The 23,567-nt window shown below is 46.9% G+C and overlaps 1 protein-coding gene across 2 annotated transcripts in view; it reads right to left on the bottom strand.

The window, feature by feature from the left end:
- Window positions 1–16,315, bottom strand: part of ETV4 (ETS variant transcription factor 4) — a 36,859-nt gene extending 20,544 nt beyond the window's left edge. Inside the window, exons 1-4 of one of the 2 annotated variants that reach the window (XM_060256242.1) lie at window positions 16,032–16,315; window positions 15,120–15,226; window positions 14,794–14,890; window positions 11,758–11,805 (exon numbers count right to left, since the gene is read on the bottom strand). In XM_060256242.1, coding sequence (XP_060112225.1) covers window positions 11,758–11,805; window positions 14,794–14,890; window positions 15,120–15,179 — 205 coding nt within the window. In that variant the 5' untranslated portion in view covers window positions 15,180–15,226; window positions 16,032–16,315. The remainder of the gene's footprint in view (window positions 1–11,757; window positions 11,806–14,793; window positions 14,891–15,119; window positions 15,227–16,031) is intronic. The other variant, XM_060256243.1, reaches the window with a different exon arrangement.
- Window positions 16,316–23,567: the final 7,252 nt, after the last annotated feature.

Here is a 23,567-nt window from a genome sequence, read left to right as displayed (position 1 = left end):
AAAAACCAGGGCATCATCACATTGGGGTTGTGGCGCAGGGATGTCCCTGTGTAGGGGCACGGTCTCCCCCATTGGCCAGCTGGTCCATGGCAGGGAAAAGCCCCTGAAACTGAGGGATCCCCCACTCAGACCTAGGGACTGGCAACCCTACCCAAACAATACACAACTTTTGGAGTCATGACAAATTGATTTGTGTGTGTGTGTGTATCTATATCTCTCAATATCTCTCTATCAATGGATGGATCCACACACCAATAGGTTGTAACTGTTGAGGCATAGTTTTTAAGTCTTTATTTTTAGCAGTTTTATATTGGAATTTTTGGGAAAGATCTCAGTAGAGTTTAATGCAATAGAGGCCATGCTCTAAAGCAGGCATTTTCTCCAGGGAAACTACTTTCTGTCACCTGTCCCAGGAGACTCCCATGCCCAACCTAGAGGTTACCGCTAACCGTATTGGGGCTCCAGCTCACACATCCCAGACCCAAATCTTGAGTTTCATCATTATCATGAACACACTGCTAAAGTCTCTCTAAGTATACCTGCTTTCTTTCCTATTCTTCCCATTAATATCCCTCCTCCCCATTTTACTCTCACAACCACCCTGTGAGGCAATTTAGGCCAAAAAATAACTCCCAAGAAGCTGCCTTAGACAGCTGGTCCATCAAGGTCAGTATTGTCTGCCCAGACTGGCAGCTGCTCTCCAGGGCCTCAGGTCTTTCACATCATCTATTATGTGATCTTTTAACTGGCGATAGGGTTGCCAAGTTCACCACAGCCTCCAGCTGTATCATAAAGTTTCCCCTCCCAAATTGCTAGAGTGTCTGGGAAAACCATAGAGTTTTCCCAGAAGCTCCGAGAGTGGCCGATGCACAATGTCACCGGCGCGATGACAACACTGCGAGTGACATCATCACACTGGCAATATCAGGACAGCAGGCTGGGAACCTCCAGGGTGGGGAAAAACCTGCCCGGCCTGGGAACTTAACTGGAGATAGCATGGATGGAACCTGGGACCTTCTGCACACCAAGCAGATGCTCTATCACTAAGCCACAACCCCTCGCCTCCCCCCTTGGCCAGTTGAATTTATAGCCACACAGTGGCAAAATGCCCCAACTCACTGCCTCAGGAATTCACTGCCGCAAGAAGCGTTGGCAGCTACAAGCATAGACAGCATCAAGAGGGGACTGGATAAACATATGGAGCAGAGATCCATAAGAGGCTATTAGTCACAATGTATAGATGGAACGCTATGCCCAGGGCAGTGTTGCTCTGTATTCTTGGTGCATGGGAGCGGGGGGGACAGTGGGAGGGCTTCTGGAGTTCTGGCCCCAATGGTGGACCTCCTGATGGCACCTAGGTTTTGGCCACTGTGTGACACAGAGTGTTGGATTGGATGGGCCACTGGCCTGATCCAACATGGCTTCTCTTATGTTCTTGTTCTAACCTCTGAAATTCCAGGGTGATCTGGAATTTTGTCTGCCCTATCCCCCCATTGGTGGCTCCACGGAGAAAAGGAAGAGTACCTAGCAGTTACCACAGAGCTTCCTTTCTCCAGTGCCTTGGCTCTGACCGAGGTGATAACACCACACATGTGCTTTTCAAGGGCCAAACCAGCTCCTCAGTGTTTCGCATCAAGCTGTTTGTTTTAAATGGCTGGAAAGACCAGGAGGAGCACACGTCACCATGTACAAGCTTAGGAAAGCAGTTTATTTTGGCAATTTGATGCTTTTGTCTCCTGGCTCTGAATGATTATTTAGTGAACTGCCAAACTGATGACAGCAGGCATTTCAGCCCAGGCATTTTCCAAGTGAAAACTTCTGATACCTCCCAGGAACGATTACAAACTTGTACTGATGACTCATGTTCTCCCCAAAAGTTGACACCCTTTTGATACCTATCAAGGAGGCATTTTCTCTTTTCCGAAAGGGTTCCACAGGAAAAGCCAGCATGCACAACAATTTCACAAAGACTAACCCAACAATTTAAACTAAGCTGCTCCCATACTGGAATTCTGTCCCACTGTGGGAAGCAGAAAGGCCCTGCAATAGAGGCCATGTGCAAACAACATCACGGCCAATCTGTGCATGACTCATCCGGTTTCTGTTTTTACCCTTTTTACTCTAAGGAAAATATAAATCTTATTTTCTCCAAAGTAAAAGGGAAACTACTGGGTGGCTACTGGTGGATTCTCTATCTTCAGAGAAGGTGTGGAGCTGATCTCCTCCCTCTCAGTTCTTTGAAAGGCTTTTTTCTTTGAAATATTTTTTTCTTCAGCTGAACCACCTTGCAACTCTACGGCACAGATGGGAAAGGGATTTAAAGGGAGTTATGGACATGGGCGGGGGGCTGCACAAATAGTGATGCCAGCCTCCAAGCAAGGCTGAGGTTCTTATGGAATTACAGGTGATTTCCAGGTGAGAGCAATCAGTTCCCCTGAAGGAAATGACAGCTTTGGGGGGCAGACTCTATGGTCTCTCATCTTCGCTTCATTACAGAGGGAAGAAAACAAAAGTCCAGAGGAGAAAGGGTTGTCATCCGGTGTGGTGTAGTGGTTAAGAGTGTTGGATGAGTTTCTAGCAGACCTGGGTTCAAATCCCCAGTCCTGCCATGGCAGCCTGCTGGGTGACCTTGGGCCAATCAGATACTCTCAGCCTAACCTACATCACAGGGTTGTTGTCATGATAAAAATAGAGGATAATGACATAGGCCACTTTGGGTCTCCATTGGGGGGGGGGGGAGGCAAAGCACAAAAGAATTAAATGGATGAAATGATTTAAAAAAAAAATCAAGCACCCGTTCTTCCAGCCATTTGTCCTTTGGCAGCCTCCTGTGCTGCTTTGCAGCCAAAGAAAAGATTTGTAAGATTTGTATTGCTTGGCCTGGTGTTCAGCAGGCTGAGCCTTGTACAGTCAGAAATTATGGTCTCTGTTAAAAATTATTTGCCAGCCAGGCCTGCCTAGAGGGAAGAGGGTCACCAAGCACCTAAATGTACCTGTTCTCCACTAAAAGTGGTTGTTTGTGGTGCAGTTATGTAGTGAAGCAACCACAAGAATCATTCTTCATTACCAGACACAGAACAAATTAGAAGAAGGGACAAGCATGCCATGGTAAACCATTCTAGAATTCAGCTTTAGGACTAAGCACGCACACACATAGCTTTTTTTACTAAACTGCCAGGAATATAATGGAAAACATAACAAGGGGGTAGATCCAATCAACATTTCCACAAAATAAGGAAGATGGGGTCTCCTTTGACTTCAGAGTTGCCAATCAGAGTTGAGAAATACCTGGTAATTTGGGAGATGGAGCCTCAGCAGGGTGCAATGTCCTGGTGCTCACTCTCCAAAGCAGCCATTTTCTCCAGGAAAACTGATCTCTAGAATCTGGGGATCAACTGTAGTGTTGGGAGATCTCCAGACACCACCTGGAGGTTGGCTTGCCAACATGCATGTTACACTTGGGATCACAGGGAACAGCATGTAGGGTTGCCTTCCTCCACGTCATTCCTGGAGATCTTCCAACTCATCTCCAGTCTAGGAAGATAAATTCCCCTGGAGAAAAATGGCAGCTTCAGAGGATGGATTGTATGGCATCATACCCATCCTGAGATCTTCTCCCTTCCCCAACATGTCCTCCCAGGGCTCTGCTGCCCCCAAATCTCCTGTAATTTTCCAACCAGGAGTTGGCAACCCTGCCCGCATGGGCAAAAGGGATGTGGCTCAAAGGCTGTATCACTTAGAATCTGATAAAACAAATGAAACAGCTGACTGGACCCCACCCTAAGAACAGAACACAACTGAATACTCTTAGACATGTCAAAAGACTGTATTCAGCATGTCTTCCAAAAGTCTCCTGCACTCCGGGTACTTAAAATTCATTGCAACACCCTCTTCCAAAGTAAAAAGACACTAAATCCAGACTTGGAGAGCAGTGGCCATCTTTTCCACAACTTATGAGGTCTGCAGCTCAAAGGCTTTTGTTCCTGAGAAATGCCACCAATATCTGTCATCTCCCTCCCCCCTTCCTTCTACTTGTTTATTAAGAGTGTCACAGACAGGATCCAGGCACTCTGGGCTACAGCGCTGTTGCCACCATTAACCTCCTAGTTGGACAGGAAAATTGTTCAAGGGAATGATCATAATAGTGCAAAACCCAGAGATGTCCAGATCCTACCATACAACATGGGAGGAAGCTATTTTAAAAAGCACATCCCACCTACAAAATGGGGGACAAATATTTCTTCTAGCAACTCTCACTAAAAACTAAACAAACGTGCATCACTTCATATATCAGACAGTACTGTCATCAGCTCTGAATCCACCACAAATCCTGACAAATCTTTCATGGTCACAATAAGAGTCTGAAAAATGTAAAGTGATCATGGATCCAAGGACCTAATCCTATGTAAACCTTTCCTCTGTGAGAGTTGGTTTGAGATGGGAATCCTAGCAAGGACTACAAATGAAGAAGATAGTCTTTGAAAACCCACCTTGACTTCTCAAGGAAGACCCAAGAACAGAAGCTGGGAGAATACCAGTATCCAGCTGCATGATCGCTTCTGAAAGAAACTTACAAGCTTTTGGATCTTGCATTTCCCAGTTGTATTTCTTTATGGATTTCCTTCTGAAAGCAGTCCCATTGAAAAAAAATCTACTACAATCAATTACTAATCGCTGGTCCTGTTTCATAAAATCCAGAGTTTCAGAACAACTGCACACCCAATCAAATGAAAAGATATCACAGTGCAATCCTATGCATGTTGACTTGGGTATAAATATCACTTGCGTCAATAGGCCTTACTCCCGAGGAACGCACATTAGAAAGCAGTCACAGGTGATTTTTGTTAAAGAACTCACCATCTTGGGAAATCCTTATACCGAGACCAAGGATCTTTCCGCATGCCATGTTTTAATCCCACCTGAATCGAGCATTTGAATGAAGCAGGACAAAGGGAGCTCAGAGGTTCCTCCCAGAGTCACTTCTTCCTTTTGCAGTCATCTCACATCCTTGGGGTTGACTGGCAAGCAACCAAGAAGCGTAGAACTTCCATCCAAGCTGGATAGTTGACTAGGAGTTTATTGCACAGCGGCCCCAAGGCTGTACTGCAGCAGCCTAAGAAACTCATAGGGAGACACAACCCCTCCAAAAGCCTCCAAAATACAAAGCAAGGATTCCTAGAAAGGCAGAGAATGAAACCACACTCCTTTCCAGCAAGCACACAAGTTAACATTAAAGCAGTGCTGCCCGAGGAATCAATGGTACACAGCTCCATCTGGGTCAAAAAACAGCTAGGTGGTTTCCAAAAAGGGAGCCAATCAGACACTCAAGCAAAATATAAAAGGGCATTAAGTAGGGTTGCCAACCTCCAGGTGGAGGCTGGAGAGCTCCCCAAATGATCACAGATCTCCAGACTATCTAGATAACTCGTTTATGGTTTATTTATATAAAACACATATTCCACAACCCCTGGAGAAAATGGCTGCTTTGGAAAGCGGACTGCATGACATTATATCCTACTGAATTATCTTCCCTCCCTAAACCCCACCCTCCCAGGCTCCACCCTTAAATCCCCAAGTCTTTCTCAACCCAGAATTGGCAACCCAAGTCTGCATACCCTTGATAGAGAGCAAGGAGGGGTAAGAGAACAGGAAGGTTCAGATGTTCATTCAAAGCCCCAAGAAGGATTATCACACGTGACCCTTGGGGGGAACCTGGAACCCGAAAGCTGCAGGGACACCACAACATGTCCTTCAACAGATTGCAACAGATGGCAGGAGGGGTCTGCTTCTAATCCCACAATGCTTAATTCTATTTCGTGCAGTATATTTATTATTTTTTAAAATAAAATGTGTTCTGCACATTCAACCTTTTAGGGTAGGGTTGCCGAATCCAATTCAAGAAATATCTGGGGACTTTGGAGGTGGATCCAGGAGATTTTAGAGGTGAAGCCAGGAGACATTGGGAGTGGAGCCAGGAGCAAGGTTGTGACAAGCATAATTGAATTCCAAAGGGAGTTCTGGCTATCACATTGAAAGGGACTGCACAGTGCACATCTTTTAAATGCCTTCCCTCCATTGGAAATAATGAGGATAGGGGCATCTTCTTTTGGGGCTCATAGAATTGGACCCCATGGCCTGATCCTTTTGAAACTTAGAGGGTGGTGTGGGGAGAGGTACTGGAGGCTGTGCTGCAAATTTGATGCCTCTAACTCAAAACACAGCCCCTCCAGAGCCCCAGATACCTGCAGATCAATTCTCCATTATACCCTACAGCCAGCATGGCCAATGGCTGGGGCTGATGGGAGTTGTAGGCAAAAAACATCTGAAGAGCTACCATTGGCCACCCCTGCTCTACAGGAATTAAACTGCATAGGGTATAATGGAGTACTCAGCAGACATCCCCCCTCCCCCGCTTTCTGAGGACCCAAACCGGGGGATCCCCTGCCCCCACCTGGGGATTGGCAACCCTATTTTAGGGGGTGTCTAAGTTGACATATAATATTTTGTGCATTTTCATCTTGCCCTTACTCCCAGGTGCTCAAAGCAACTTAGATGGCTCTCCCCTCTTCCTGGGGTTTCCGGGTTTGTTGGAGAATACCTGGAGATTTTGGGGATGGATCTGCGCATGAATGTTCTTTGAATGTGGAAAATGCCACATTAATGCAAATTATGCCTCAGAGAAACAACATTCTCTCCACCAGTGACCAGCCTCATTTCTTCAAACCTACGTCTACAAAGCAAGGAATCTTCTTGAAAGTGCTTCCACAGAGCCCCAAGGTCTCCTTTCCCAACATGCAAACCTAATCATTTCCTATGATTCACAGAAGCCTTATGTAGAAACAGCTGGATGAAACCTACGGAAATGTGATAGATTGGATGGATGGATGATGACAGATGGATGGATGGAAGGAGGGATGGATGGAGAGACGGATGGATGGACAGACAGACAGAGGACAGACAAACAGATAGATAGATAGATAAGATAACTGCAGATTTATACCCCACCCTTCTCTCTAAATCAGAGTCTCAGAGCAGCTTACAATCTCCTTTATCTTCTTTCCCCACAACAGACACCCTGTGAGGCGGGTGGGGCTGAGAGCGCTCTCACAGCAGCTGCCCTTTCCAGGACAACTCCTATGGGAGCTATGGCTGACCCAAGGCCATTCCAGCAGCTGAAAGTGGAAGAGTGGGGAATCAAACTCGGTTCTCCCAGATAAGAGTCCGCACATTTAACCACTACACCAAACCAGGATAGAGAGATAGACAGACAGACATAATCTTGTTATGAATTGTTATGCATGAGAGATTAATATTGTACGTTTGTTACTTGTTCTCTGTAACGAGACTTTATATTGAGAACAATTTTAAAAATTAAAAAGTGCACTTAAAGTGGATACACAGAAATCCTGAATTTCGCAACTGCTATCTGAAGCAGATCTAAATTCTATAATCTCAAAGGTCCTCCTGCAGAATTACTAATGGTTATGAACTATATTCCCGGGCAGTATAAGAGCTCCATTTAGTTGATAATATAAGGCTTAATTGTAATGGCAACCAATTAGCATGCACACATGCTCAGGAAATACATGAATTAGGATGCTGGAAACTTGATTTTAAAAAGGGGTCCTTTTTCCTTGCCAGTGATTTAAGTGGCTTGAATTAAAAATCAATTCCCCTCGGCATTAAAAATAAACTATTTCATGAACATCTCAACATGTTATTCATCACTAGCAGAAACAGGGCATCAGTTGATGCCAAGGGTTGGATCCAACCACCCCTCTCAGTCAATTCCAGGTAATTCCCCTCCTCAATGCTGCCAGTTTCCCTTATGCCTTTTGTCTACGCAGGTCCCATGATCTCCAGCATAACCTTTTGGGGTGGTTCAAGGGGACCCAACCTTCCTTTTTTCACCAGCAGAAAAGCTGGTTGGGTCAAACCCCAAATCTGGAGTCCATTGGTAGAAGCTCCATTCTCCCAGTACTTGCCTAGACTGAGTTTATCCTTTGAAATATACCTACAAAAGACATCAAGAAGCAACATGGCACAGTGGTTAGAGCAGGGGTATTGAACATGCAGCTCGGGGGCCAAATCAGGCCCCTGGAGGGCTCCTATCAGGCCCACAAGCATCTCACTGTTGTTCATTTCTTCTCCCTCTTGCTTGCTTCCTCCTGCATCACAGCTTGCTTTGCCAAGCTAGCTCAATCTCACAGGAGCTACAGAGCAAATTCTGTGAGCCCAAAAAAGTGCCCTGTGTCCTCCACTATTTCCAATGAAGGGAAGGCATTTAAAAGGAGCGGGTCCCTTTAAACATGATGGCCAGAATTCCCTTTGGAGTTCAATCAGGTTGGTCTCAACTTTGCTCCTGGCTCCACCCCCAAAGACTCCTGGCTCCACCCCCAGAGTCCCCAGATATTTCCTGAGTCAGACCTGGAAACCCTAGGAGGATTACATTCGAAAATCAAACCTGCAGTCTTGGACCCCTTTTTGTAAAGGGGTACTTCATACTATACTTGGTATCTGAGGAAGTGTGCATGCACATGAAAGCTTATACCATGAATAAAACTTTGTTGGTCTTAAAGGTGTGACTTTGTTCTGCTCCTTCAAACCAACATGGCTGCCCCACCCAAATCTATATTTCATCCACGTGGAACAAAGCCCAAAGAACACGTTTGGCCATTTGGACAAAGAGCAAGAGAGAAGCTACTTTCCTTCTGAAACTCCCCCACTCCACCCTGAACTACTTTTATCCAGGCAGGGTTCCCGATCCGTGTTTACCTAGCAAACATAGATCAGAAACCCAGCAGGGGCAAAAGAAACTCCGGAACCATGAGAGATAAAAGCCAGTAATGGTGGGGAGGCATTAAACAGAAGGATCAAAGACCATACTATCTCCAATGCAAATCATGCTCCCCCCCCCCCCCCCGCAAATGCAAGGGAGAAAAGGGGTCTCAGGTTTTTACTGTATATTTGCAGCGTCGTGCTAACTCCGGATGCAAAATGCTATGTACCTTTCCTGTAGCTGGAATTTAAAATTGGAAGGGGGAGAATTTATACATTGATGAATTACCAGGAAAAAGCTGAGAAAGCAGGAGGGCAAAAAGAAATCATTCTCCCTCTTAAAACACTGGACTATACAGTCAACAATGAAGCCAACTGAAACTAGTACTTTTTCACGGAACTCATGTGCAGCCGCAATCTTCATGCAACTTCCATCAAGTACAACAGAGGTTGACATTTAGAATTCCAGATCAAGATGGATAGCCGGGTTAGTCTGTCTGTAGCAGTAGAAAAGAGCAAGTGTCCAGCAGCACTTTAAAGGCTAACAAAACCTGTGGCAGGGTATGAAAAAGTGAGCAGTGGTTCACGAAAGCTCATCCCCTGCCACAAATTTTGTTAGTCTCTAGGGTGCTACTGGATTCTTGCTCTTTTAGAATTCCAGTTTAAGAAACGGTGCTTTCTTTGCAATTCCTCTCAGTTGTCCAATGGGTATTTTCCAGCTCAACCCATGTAGCCCCAGCACTCACCCATGATGCACCTTAAATTAAAGCTTTTAAATGGGTGTACTACATGCTGGTTTGCCTGTAAAGCAGTAGTCAGTTCTGGAGCAGATCCTCCTATAGAATCTTTCTGCCTGCCAGAATTCAATCTCCCTTCTAGACTACAACTTTGCTAGCATATATTAAACTCTCCACTCGTGATAAATGCATAAAGATTAGGGTACTGCTAAATTCTGTTTTAAAAATATACTAATATGCATTCTCAAGTGTGAGGAAACCGACTGCTTGACATTAATTTCTCAACAGTCTTTGATCCTCTTCTTTTCATGAGTTTATGACCACCAAAAGACCCTAAAGAAGCCCTTCAGTTTCACTGTTCTTTCCTTGAACAGTGTTGGGTCTCCTTTTTCCCCACATAAAGTAAAGCAAAGACACTTAATTTAATCTCATAGATGTCCTGCCCTTGCCAAGAAAACTTAGGATACCAGTCTGGCAATTAAATTCCTAACAAAGTGAACTTTTTTTTTTTAATAAATAAATAAAACCAAGCCACTAGATCTCACAGCTATAATAATATATCCAATAATATGAAAACTGTCGTTGCAGCCCCATAAATCTATTTCCCCGGCATCCACGCTATCGTTGCAGCCCCATAAATCTATTTCCCCGGCATCCACGCTATCAATAAGAGCGACATGTCTCAAAGAATGAAAAAGGAAATACTGTAACCCCACACAGACATCAACAAAAATATGCAATCATGTTCAATTTGCATCATAAATACAGTTTCTGCAATTTGATCCTTCAAATTATTTGGAACCTTTCAAAAATTGTGAGACAGGTAGTCAGAGGCTGTTGGGAATTATGAAGACACTTCTAAGTTTCTTTCCAAGGTCTAATGTCTTATTTTTTGAGGTGAAATTTTTTTGAAGCCCTGCCTCAAAGCATTAAAACTTTCACAAAAGGAAGCGAATTCCTCTCTTTTTTTGCAATTGAGAGACACAAAAAGTTATTTAGTCCACGCTGAACAGAAAACTGTATTTCATTTTCAGCAGTCAATGACCTAACAAATTTCCGATAAAAATAAAACACTTACACCAGCATAAACATACCACCGAGTCATCCTGGTGGAATTCCCCTTTTGATGTGCACATCATGTGTTTATTTGCTACCAATGCTGATGGCATGTCATCTTTATGAAATACTAGCTGTGATTTCTAAGCATCCTTCTCTTTTGCAAGGTAAGGTACATCATGACCTCAGGGCTAAAGTAAACAAGACCAAAACCTATTTTAACCTTTTCCAAATGTCACGTCCCCAGATCCCTGCCTACCAGAACAAAATACAAGATCTACTTCAAAACGGCAATTAACCACCATTTACATTAATTGGGCTCTTGAGAAATCAACAGGTTTATTTTCCAGGCTGAAGTCAGGAAGTGGAGAAACAGAGAAGTGCCCAAATCAAGCAGGCCACTGGAAGACGAAGCTCAAATGTTCTTAACGTGCCTGTTTCAGAAGCTTAGGAGTTAAGTGGGTGATCAGCAGATCTCTCAGAGGGGGCTGAACCCCCATTCCAGTCAAATATACGTCTTGTGTTATCTCACAGGAGAGCCAATGGTGGTATAGTGGTGAATCTCAAATTTTGGAGCCCCAAGATCTGGGATCAAATCTCCAAACTAGGTCAGTTGCACCTTAGGTCAGCATGGTGTAGTGTTGAGAGTGCTGAAGTAAGATCTGAGAGACCCAGTTTCGAATCCCCACTCTGCTGTGGAAGCTTGCTGGGTGACCTGGGGCCAGTCACACATGAGTCCAGCCGCCTCGTAGGGTTGTTGTGAGGAAGGCAGAATGATATTGTAAGCAGCTTTGGATCCCCATGGGGAAGAGATGTGGGAAATAGATAAAAATAAAGTCTAGCCCACCTCACAGGACAATTGTGAGGCTAAATCAGGGAAAGGAAAGCCATGCATGCAGGCAGGATTAAAATGTACTAGATAGATATGTCATCTCAGCAGTCACCAGCAGCCACTGTTTAAAAAAGAATGTTTTCACTGGGAGGAAAAAAACCCACTCGGAGCCAAGTTCCTTTCATAAGCAAATACCAACACAATGGCGTGATTCATATTCCTGAGTCTACCCAAGCCAGAGACTAAACTACATATGTTCAGGACTGGAAACCAAAGAATGAAAGCAGAGGGGGAATCAACCAAAGACTGAAGGCGGTTATAGCGCATAATGGATGTGATGAAAGAGAAGCTTACCTTCCGTTAGCCAGACTTCTTGAAACTGGTTTAGGTCCTGGAAAAGATCTGAAAGTAGGAAAGGACACAGCACAGTGAAGACAGAGAGAGAACAGATGGGTTAAAGGGCAAAGATGTACCATTTCCAGAAATGCTGAAGCCATGGTAGGAACACAGAAATTTGAGGGGTGGTGGTAGAAAAAAAGATGCAGTGCTTTCTTATCAAACCTAAACTAATGTTACTGCTTTCACAACACAAAATGCCTCACTGACAACTTAGCTTGCATAAACAACCACACTATTTTAGGATATTTACTACCTGCTTAAAAGTACAAATGCTTTCATTTTTCTATGACACATTCCAAATATATCTATTGCAAAAAAAAACCCCACAAAGAGCTGCAAACAGTTGTAGCCTGTGTTTCCTTAGCATCGATGTCTTAGTTGGAGTGGGAAATGTAGCAAAGAAAAAAAATGGTGTTATCTGGATAGAAAGTCTCATATAGTTATAACAGGACTACCACCATATTTAGATATCAGCTTGATAACACTGAAAACATTGAACTATTCAATAGCATGGCATATAAATGGCATATTAACTGTGGCCAAAATTAGTCACATTTCAACAAGAAATTGATGTTTGAAGTTATGTCTGCAGGCACACAGGAATCCTCTTTCTCTAATGCAGTAGACTGTCTCAAATAAAAATGTCTCCACTGGAGTTAACAAAACCATCCCTTAAAAAGCAATTGGCTTATGGTGAAAGAGAAAACAATATTCCATTGTGTTTCCTTAGCGCTGACCCAAATTTTTAATTCTTCCATTGGCAAAATTTTATAAAATGTGGGGTTTTTTTCCAGGCCTTCACATCTGTATTCATGAATACAACAGACCGCAAGGACAAAAGAAGCATGGTCCATTGCCAAAGCTCAACTCAACTTGCAGAATCCCCCCAAAAGCTCCCTCCCCCCTCCCAAAAAAAAAACCCCAGGGAGAATGGTTTGATCCAGTGACTCTCTCCTGCTAAAACAAGATGCTTTGCTGGAAGAACGTACCTCACTTCAGCAGAAGGAAACTGTCCGAGTCAACCCACAAGCCTCTGCCACCTCTGCTTTCCGTCTTTTCCCTCTACCTTGTCTATAAGGCTGGGTCTGTGTGCTGTAGTGGCTGGACTAGGAGCCAGAGGCTTGGGTTCGAATCCCCACCCAGCTGCGAAGTTCTTTGGGTGACCTTGGGCCAGTCATCCACATTCTGCCTAGCCTCCCCCCGCCCCTCCCCTCCGCAGAGCTGTTGTGAAAATAAAACAGAGAATGGGGTAACCGCACAAGCTACCCTACACTTTTTGGAGGAAAGGGAGGAGAAAACTGTGACAGACTGGGCTGGATTGAGCCAACTTTTTCTCCTGCTCCATCTCAGCCTATTCCTGTTCTTACTGCAGCCCCTGTCCCACATGGCTGTTGTCCATGCAGACCCCAATGGTTTCTAGCATAGCCTATTTGGTGGTCAAAGCCCCCCACCCCATTTCAGAAAAGCTGGCTGGATCGATCGACAGATCTGACTATTGACCTGTTGGTGGCAGTGGAAAAGAACCATAGACGTGCTGAGGTGGAATAAAACTGCAGAGGTGAATTCCTCACTCAGTTCTAGCCACTTGAGACTGGGGCCAGCAGAGAAACTACAACGCCCTGGCAGAAGCCACCCAGGGATGCATCTCTGTACATGCAGTTTGGGGTCTGTGCAACCAAAACACTCCAGAATACAAAGGAGCAACCAGGTCCACAGCAAATCTCCCAGTGCCACGTTCTGCTCTCCTGCCTTCCTAATGCTCCACACTAAAATGGAACACCTGCCCTTGCAGCCATCTTCATTAGCCACGGGGCACAGCTGGAGCAGCCTGCCTGCACGAACTGCAGAATTCAGAAGCGATGCTTCCAATCAAAGCTGCATGCAAAGTGGCTGAAGAGAAGGGAGGGAGGCGGCAATCCAGAGTCTCTCTGCTTTCGGACACGGAGGCCATCCCTAGCGCACAGTGATGCATTCCAATGATGTCGAGCTTTGGAATTTTTCTAACAATGGAGAGGAGCGAGTCTTGTGCAAGGGAGGAATTTATTTGATCTTAATCATTATACCCCTTTTCTTCCCCCATGGCTTACGTCATTCTTCTCCCCCTCCTCTTTACCCTCGCTACAACCTTGCGAGGGAGGTGGTCAGGCCTTAGGTCACCCAGCAAACTGACCTTAGATCACCCAGCAAACTTCTTCGGAAGAATGGAGATTCTCAAGTCATTTTAACCCCTTTGCTCCACACTGACTGTCTTCAGGATGGGGCACGGAAAGGTCATAGAACGGGGGTAGCCAAACTTGCTCAATACAAGAGCCACATAGAAAAAATGCTAAATGTTTGAGAGCCACAACACTTGAAAGCAGGCAGGAAAATAGATGGGGGAGGAAGAGGGGGAGAGAAAGCAACTTTAACTTTAAATGCATTATCCAAGCTGCTGGCTCACTTAGCTTGGAGAAGTGATTTAAACAGACAAATGTCTTCTCCACGCTGGCTGACAGGGTGGTTGGGGCTTCAAGAGCCACACAGTATGCATGAAAGAGCCACATGTGGCTCCCAAGCCACAGTTTGGCCACCCCTGCCATAGAAGTTCTTATAGGGCTACAGGCACATGAATTCTGATCAATGCTATCCCAAGAGGAGATCGATCTCCTCACTCTATGGCATTCTTAGGGTAAGTTTAGGAGTCCTGCAGCATCTCTACCAGTCCTAAGATGGAATTGGGTTTCCCCCTTGCCCTATGAAAGGATCACAAGGGACAGCTTTAATTTCCCATGAAGGCATCTCGCTTGGAAAACGAGAACTGACATAATCCAAAGGACGCTGACCTCAGGAAATCTGAAACCTGGAAGCCTTGAGGAAGTAATATTTTCTCTGCTCCTCAGTTCCCCATTCTGTAAAATGGAAACAATCGCTGTCTGCAATGTCATCAGCCATTGGGATTCTGATGTAAGAGGCAATCCCCCTCGATCTCTCCCTAGCGCCAAGCATACACACCTTCTGGATCAGGGACTTGGGGCATGCCTGTGTCCATGGCTTTCCTCCGTGTTGCCATCACCAGCCGGCCAGCCGGGGCTCCATTTCCTAGCAGTTTCTGGAAAGTTGCAAGAAATGAGGCTGAACAGAGGTACAACCGACAGCTCTATCAGTTGCCAAACTGACTGGCAAATGGAGGGCAGGGGAGGGGAGAGCACAACCGCAGTCCCAAGACCCAAGCTGGCTACGGTGCAATCCTAACATAGTTTCACCCTTCTAAGCCCACTGTCTTCAACTGAATTAGACAGGTGCAACTCTGTTGAGGATCGCACTGTCATTTCACCCACCTGTGCAGATGTGTAAGGCACTTGCTGGTCCAGGTAGCTTTTCATCCTCCCATCTGTCATGGGTGCGAGTTCTGCGCCAGCATAAGGAGAGGAGCAGACAGCAGACCCTGGAAAGGGGAATCATTTTTTTTTTCCCAAAAGTGTGTGAGTGAGAATAGAGGGTGTGTGTTGGTGGGGGGGGGGGGAGAGTATTGCATGCCAGAGCAAGCCCAGAATGGCTTGCACAGCAAGGATCTTGAATGGAAGGTGCCCACCTTCACTACCCTCACCCCCCACCTCCCAAGAAGGATGCCTAGCGGAGGGGAGGGGAGGCCTTCGCTAAGGGCCTCTACTCTACTCCACTCCCACTCCAGCTTCATCCTAACCTCCTCTGCCCCTAGAATCCACCTGGTCCTCCCATCATCTCCTTCCATGCAGCCTCTTCCAACTGCGAAGAATTCCAGCATCGCCATCCTAGGCAGAATCCCACCCTACTAAGTCCCTTGATTTCTACAGACTTCGGTGGGGCGGCGGGGGAGGGCTCGGCTTAGGACTGCATGGCAAGCCGGTTTCCAGTGCTTCCCCCCAGACCCTCAGCCCGAATCGCCTCCTTTTCTCCCTCTCCTGCCTCTCCTTTGCTTCATCCTCTCCCACCCCTCCCGCGTCGCTCCATCCCCTCCCTCCATGTCCCTTCCCAATAAATAAATAAAACCCCCTGAATTGGGCTTCCGTTCTCCACCCGGTCCCAGAGCTCTCCGCATCTTTTCTGCATCCCGATCCCTGGTCTAAAATCAGCCCCTTCCGCGACTAGGCCCCAAAGTTCTGGTCAACGGTCCTCCGTCCCCGCCAGCCCGGTAGATGCGCTCAAACTTCTGCGCTGACTCATAAAGATGCCGCCCTGTTTTCCCTGCAAACTTGTCTCTCCTCCCTCACCTGAGACTGGCAAGAGGAGAGGGGGTCACTTCGGTTCTTCCCAGCCGGCCCCCACCCCGAGGCAGCTGATCCCCAAACCACAGGGATGCGCCGCTTCTCGTGGGACAGCGCCGGGGGGAAGAGAACCGCTCCCGCCTCCAACGCGGCGTCGTTTCCTCTCTTCGCAGAAAAAAAAACACACAGAGAGTCTTTTCTGTTGCTCTTTGTTTCATTGACTTTGTGAATGGAAAAGAGGGGAGGTGGAATTCCCTTGGCTCGTTGGGACACGCCCAGCCAATCAAGGCGCAGCGTCGCTCTCGCCCGGTTGGGATAGGACGTGCTCGGGCCCTCGCAGCCAATCAGCGCCGGGAGCTCTAAGATTCATTCACGGCTGGAACTCCCATTCATAAAAAAAAAACAAGCGCTCCCAAAGTTCATTCATAAAAGGCCCCGGAGGGACGGAACGTGTCACGGGGTTGTAGACATGACGGCTGGACTTCTGCACACTTTCTCCCTCCTTTCCTCCGGGCCTCAAATTGAATGCGTGGTTTACTTTTTGCAAGGGCGTTCCTAGTTTTCCGATTTCCACCCCCGCTTCCCAGCGATCAACATCTGAAGCGGGCGGGCGGCAATGGCTATTATGTAAGTCCAATCCTCACGGCCTACCCTTAGTAATGCAAAAAGAAGTAACGAAAACATGGCCATAGCACGATTGCTTTTTTTTTTTTTTAAGTGTCTCTTCTTCAAGGACGCCATTTCAGGTTTCCGAGAGGGAGAGATTTCAGGAAGGGAGGGGCGAAAACAACAAGGCTGGCTTTGAAATGCTTATAGTCGAGATTCTCTTGCAGCGAAATCATAGTGAAATGATCATAAAATAACCAGGGACGCTTATTTTATCCTATGCTATTAACACGGGTCGCTTTCTGGTTGGTCTGCGTTCTCTGCCTTGCTGCAACCCTGGAATAGAGACCTTCACGGGACTGCTTTTAGCAGCCTGTCAGGCTTTTGAATCAGACTGCTTTGATCCCAGAAGCAGAAGACGCAGGAGCCAAGGAGCTTTCAAATCACACACATACACGACACCTTTTCTAGGGGAAGAGAGAAGAAGAAGACTGCAGATTTATACCCCACTCTTCTCTCTGAATCAGAGACTCAGAGCGGCTTACAATTTCCTATATTCAGGGGTCATTTTGTAGAAAAATAGGTGGTGGAGCTCATCCAGGGATTGTTATGCAGCTGCAGTACTGTTCAATGGACAAGGAGGTGGAACTCTCCGAAGGAGGTGGAACTCTCAGAAAGGTTCAGGAGCTATGCTCCTATGAGCTCCCACTGAATTTGAGGCCTGCCTATATCTTCTCCCCTCGCAGCAAACACCCTGTGCGGTGGGTGAGGCTGAGAGGGCTCTCACAGCAGCCGCCCTTCCAAGGACAACTCCTGCGATATCTATGGCTGACCCAAGGCCATTCCAGCAGCTGTAAGTGGAGGAGTGGGGAATCAAACCTGGTTCTTAACCACTACACCAAACTGGACACACAGCCAGACATTCCTAAAGCAGATTGCCGCAGAAACCATTCCGCATGACAGCCTGAACAGCTACTCCATGCAGTGGGGAGGGGCCACGGCTCAGTGGCAGCACATCTGCTGGGCATGCCGAAAGTCCCAGGTTCAAACCCCTGGCAGATCTAGCTGGGAAAAAAGAACAGGTGATGTGTGAACCTAAAATCCTAGAGAGCAGCTGCCAGGCAGAGTAGACAATACTGACCCAGGTAGACCAATGGTTAGACCAGGGGTGGCCAAACCTGCTTAACATAAGAGCCACATCGAATAAGTGTCAGATGTTTGAGAGCCACAAGGCATGAATGTCAGACATTTGAGAGCCGCAAGAAAGGAAGGAAAGGCGGAAAGAAAGTAATAGGTGGGGGGAGGGAGAGGTGGAAAGAGAGCAACTTTAAATACGTTCTCCAAGCCCCCAGCTTGCCTTCTTCAAGCTGACCAACAAAGTAGTAGGGGCTTCAAGAGCCACATAATATGTGTGAAAGTTTGGCCACCTCTGGGTTAGTCTCTGCAAAAGACAATGTTATGTGCTTATTTCAAGTTAGACTGGGCTTCTGGCTTTTTAAATGTCTACTACTTCTCCCTGGCCTTTACCCCAATCGCCAAGACTAGTCCGATCTCATTGGACTCTGGGAGATAAGCAGGGTCATCCCTGGTTAGTGCTTGGATGAGAGATCTCCAAGGAATGCCAAGGTCACTACACAGAGGCAGGGAATGGCAAACCACCTCTGTCCATCTTGTGCCTTGAAACTCCTACGGGGTTACCATAAGTCAGATGCAACTTGACCACAGTTTCTTTTTTTAATGGTAATGTGTGTGTGTGTGTGTGTGTGTGTGTACATGCTTGGAAGTCCTGGTTGACTTCTGGCAACCCCTAGTGGGGCTTGGATGTTTCAGAGAGGTGACTTGCTATTGCCTGCCTCTGCATCCCAGCCCTGGTATTCCTTGGAGGTCTCCCATCCAAGTACTTGCCAGGGTTGACCCTGCTTAGCTTTCAAGAGGTGAGGTTGCCAGGTCTGTGTTGTAAAACACCTGGAGACTTTGGGGGGTGGATCTGGGTGAGGGCAAGGTTTGGGGAGGGGCGAGGCCTCAGCATGGTATAGTGCCTTAGAGACCACTCTTCAAAACCACTATTTTCTCCCACGGAGTTGATCTCTGCCAGCTGGAGACCACTTGTAAAAGTGGGGGATCTCCAGGTCCCGCCTGGAGGGTGGCAGCTCTAGAGGCTAGCCAGATCAGGGCCAACTCGACTGCACTTTCTCCCTGAGGCAGTGTCCAAAATTGTTGGAGTGTGCATTTGGGCCCGGTTTCAGCAGAACTTAGTCTCCCGAAACTGTAGCTGAGGTGGAAATAATGGCACTGCTGAGCATATTGAGACCTTTTCTTTTTTTTACATTTAACCCAGTGCATCTGACCCTCTAATCCAGGAGTCTCCACCATTTCAATCCTGATGGAACCTTTGAAATTCTGACACAGGGGAACAGGCACAAAATGGACAGCATAAAATGGCTGCCACAGGAGGAGGAGCCAATTGCAAAATGTCAGGGAATGAGGTTAGGTATAACTTTAATGTCAATTCTTCAACATTTGGGGCTTAAGCTCTGTTCAGCAGGATCCCTTCTTAGATGAACAGACTGTTTTGTAATAGTTTTCTTGCTCACACAGGGCTTACCTTCGCTCAGTCATCCAATGAAGATCCTTGTGTGATGGCAGCTGCCAAAGCAAAGCTGCACAGCCAATCAGATGTCCAATGGCCAATCAGCAGCCCTGCTGGCAAAAGCCCCATCTGACCCTGCCCACTTTCTCAAAATAACTTGGTGGGCTCCAGAAAAGGACCTTGGCACCTACAAGCACCACCATGGGAACTCCTGCTCTAACCACTATACCAGGGGTGTCAAACTCATTTGTTATGAGGGCCAGATTTGACACAAATGAGACCTTGCTTGGCCAGGTCATGTTGGGCTGCGCCGTGTGTGTACCTATTTAAGATTTGGTAGCAGGGATATAAACTTTATGAAGGACACAGACAAACACAATTAAATAATAAACACAATTAAAATAAAACATGCTTAAAACAGTAACACTCATTGGTCTTAAAGGTGCTTTCATTGTATTTCTCCCATGGGGTCCAGGGAACTGGGCAAAGGAAGCTCTGGCTCTTTCCTTCCTTCCCCAGGGGACCAGGAGGGGGAGGAGCCTCAGCCAATAAAAGGAAGAGAGGCTTGGCTCAGTAGCTCTGCTGTGCGATTGAGAGAGTCTGGCAAAGCAAGCTCTCCATCCCTCCCCCTTCCTCCCCAAGGAAGGAGCCTCAGCCAATTGAGAAAATAGGGGTTTTGCTCTGTAGCTCCTGTGTGATTCAGTAAGCCTTGCAAAGCAAGCTGTGATGCAGAAGGAAGCAAGAGAGAGGGAGAAGGAAGCAGACAACAACCAGTTGCTCGGTGGGGGGGGAGCCCTCCGGGGGCCTGATTCAGCCCCCAAACCGCATGTTTGGCCCCCCTGCACTATACTGTATGGACTATATAGTTTAATGGCTATGTGGAATAACTTCTCTCCAGATGTTTCTCATTTTAAAAAACAGAGCATTGCCATTTTCCCCATTTCACCCAACATCTATGGCTTCTCTCCTGGGGTATGAAAGAGAGAAAAGCAATGTAAATGGGGGGGGAGGAATCGAGAGCCTAGAGAAGAGCTTCCTGAATGAGTCTGGGACCATTTCATTTCATTCTCTGAGATAAGATCTACCCGAGCCGGAGGTCACAGCTCGTGTGTTACCTTCAAAGCAAAGAGACCTCATTAAACAAGGGGGAGGGGGGCAGGAAGAGAGGGAAGCTGCCCCATGAAGCCTGTAGTTAAAATTTTGGCTGGTTAGTTCAAATCCATATATGCAATTCAACTCCACCGTTCCTGCACTAGGGTTGCCAATCCCCAGTTGGGGCAAGCAGGGGAAACACACAAAAGCATCCACGAACAACCAACAGCTCTGGAAAACTTGTGCAATAATATATTCAATACAAAAGCATATAGGATAAATACAGTGTACAAAGTCACACCAAGCACATTCCCCAAGACACAGTCTTATCTTGCACGTGCAAAGTACATAAATAAAGTGAATGTCCGGGGAAAACTTTCCTGAAAAGCCGGGAGCAGGAATTCCAAGAGTGGTCTTTTCCATTGAGGTTGATATATAGCGAAAAGACCACTCTTGGAATTCCTGCTCCTGGCTTTTCAGGAAAGTTTTCCCTGGACATTCACTTTATTTATGTACTTTGCACGTGAAAGATAAGACTGTGTCTTGGGGAATATGCTTGGTGTGACTTTGTACACTGTATTTATCATCTATGTTTTTGTACTGAATATATTATTGCACAAGTTTTCCAGAGTTGTTGGTTGTTCATGGATGCTTTTGTGCTTTTCCCCTGCTTTATCTTTCCACGTTGCTCTTTTGGTTGCTCCAATCCCCAGTTAGGGGCAGGGGATGCCCTGGTTTGGAGGCCTTCTCCCTGCTTCAGGGTCATCAGAAAGCAGGGGTGGGGACAAGGCCAGATTAACAATTAGGTCATGTAGGCACTGGCCTATGGGCTCCCACACCTTTAGAGGCCCCGGGATGACCCCCCCCCCCCGTTTCCCCCCTGCTTGCAGCCCTCCCAGCCTGCACACACAGCCAGCAACTGAGCCACTCTTTGCCCAACTTGCCTGGTACAGCTGCTGCTGGCATTGTTGCCAAGTTTGCCTCACTATGCCTCTCCTCCACAATTTTGTCAAAGGGTCTTTTGAGAACCTGCCAGCAGGCTGCAGCAGGGGCCACTGGCGGCAGGGCAATGCTCCAGCTCTGAGATAATTTGCAAGGGGCCCCCCAAGATTTTGACTGCCTAGAGGCCTCCACGGGGTTTAATCTGACACTGGGTGGGGAGGAAAATGTCTGCTGGGCTCTCCATTACATCCTATGGAGACCGATTCCTGGAATAAGGTATAATGGAGAATTGATCTGCAGGTTTCTAGGGATCTGGGGGGCTGTTTTTCGAGGTAGAGGCACCAAATTTTCAGCATAGCATTCCGTACCTCTCCTCAAAACCATCCCCAAGTTTCAAAAAGATTGGACCAGGGGGTCCAATTCTATGAGCCCCAAAAGAAGGTGCCCCTCTCCTCCATTATTTCCTATAGAAGGAAGGCATTTAAAAGGTATTCTTCCTGTAATACTTTTCAAGGATTCAACGGCTGGCACAAGCACTTTCCTGTACAAGCTGTTATTATTGTGAAGCATTTAGACTGGATTCTGGACTTATGAAGAAATTGCACTAGGCAAAGAAGGGCCAAAGAGGCTCAACATCTAACCAATGAGAGGGTGGAGCCAGGACTTTTTTTTGTAGCAGGAACTCCTTTGCATATTAGGCCGCACACCCTTGATGTAGCCAATCCTCCAAGAGCTTACAGTAGGCCCTGTAAGAGAAGCTCTGTAAGCTCTTGAAGGATTGGCTACATCAGGGGTGTGTGGCCTAATATGCAAAGGAGTTTCTGCTACAAAAAAAGTCCTGGGTGGGGCCAACTGCCAAGTGCATCTGATCCTCTGGCATGCAGAGTTACAATATTGAACACTCTATTGCCTGGAGATTAATTGTTATAGCAGGAACTCTCCAGTCCCCATCTGGAGGCTGGCAACTCTAGCACACTTGGATGCATCCAATAATTTCCCTGTGCGTGTTTGAATTGAGTGGATGATGGTGAGCTGACAGTGAGGGTGTGGAATGTTCCCTTGATCAGGGAACAAAGCAGTTGGAATTAGACTGTTGGGCCCAATGACTTCCTGGGAATTCACCATGACTGCACTGCTCTTCAAAGAACCCCAGATAACCACTCAAGGGGAGAGGGAGGGGCTTCCAGACCAGAAGGTCTCATGCTAGACCTTTGCAAATGACCATTTGAGGGCTGATGAGATGGCATTTTGCCGACAGACTCCAAAATATGTCCAGATCCCACAGATGGGGGAGCAGAGGGGGTGGGAATCGTCTTTCTCCAGAGAGAAAGTCATGCTATTGTCTTGGAAACAATGCCCCACACATGCACACAAAGACACACACACCCCTTTGTTACATCAGTCAAATTGAACAAAACTCTCAATGCAATCAAAATGCAAAAATAAAACTAAGCCAAAAGTTCACCAAATAGCAGGACATTGCAGAAGGCCTCGCTTTTCTGCTGTTGGGGACATTTGTTTGACAGTACTGCTGAATGTGCATTCTGGAGCCAGTGAAGTACAGCAGCCACCGCAGAGCACAAAGCTGCCAAAAGATCAGAAATAATCCTGAAACTGGAAAAGGTGCCTTTTAAAAGTTTAGATTCCGAAGTCTCCAGAAAGTGCCTGTTTAATAGGAGGGAGGTCACATCGCACATGGCTGGTTGGGTCCAAGTGAATGAGCAATTTCAAGAGTGACTCCAAGCAGCAAAAAAGAATTCTAGTGGTTCTCTAGGCCCTCTGTGGCCCAACTGACAGGCCCAACCCATGTGCTGAAGATCACTGTCATAACAGGGCTGTGAGAAGAGGCTGGTGTTCACTTTCTCAGTGAGTGGGCAGTGATGGCTGTTGATGCTCCTGTAACCAGCAAGTGGGAAGAAATGGCCGCTGATACTCACCTGCCCAGCAAGTGGGCAGTGATGGCTGTTGGTGCTCACCTGCCCAGCAAGCAGGCAGCAATGGCTGTTGGTGCTCACTTGCCCAGCAAGTGGGCAGTGATGGCTGTTGGTGCTCACCTGCCCAGCAAGCAGGCAGCAATGGCTGTTGGTGCTCACTTGCCCAGCAAGTGGGCAGTGATGGCTGTTGGTGCTCACCTGCCCAACAAGCGGGCAGCGATGGCTGTAAGTGTTCAACTGCCCAGCAAGCAGGCAGTGACAGCCCTTGGTGACCAGCAAGTGGTCAGCAATGGCTGCTAGGCATGACAGCCATCACCACGTGGCAAGTGAAAACACACAAGCCAGTTGTTGCAGCTGCTGATCCCCAATGCACTGTTT

Source organism: Heteronotia binoei, chromosome 15, assembly GCF_032191835.1.
Source record: "Heteronotia binoei isolate CCM8104 ecotype False Entrance Well chromosome 15, APGP_CSIRO_Hbin_v1, whole genome shotgun sequence".
Classification (NCBI taxonomy): domain Eukaryota; kingdom Metazoa; phylum Chordata; class Lepidosauria; order Squamata; family Gekkonidae; genus Heteronotia; species Heteronotia binoei.
Note: the sequence above shows the minus strand (reverse complement) of the source record. Positions and strands in the feature narration are given on the sequence as shown.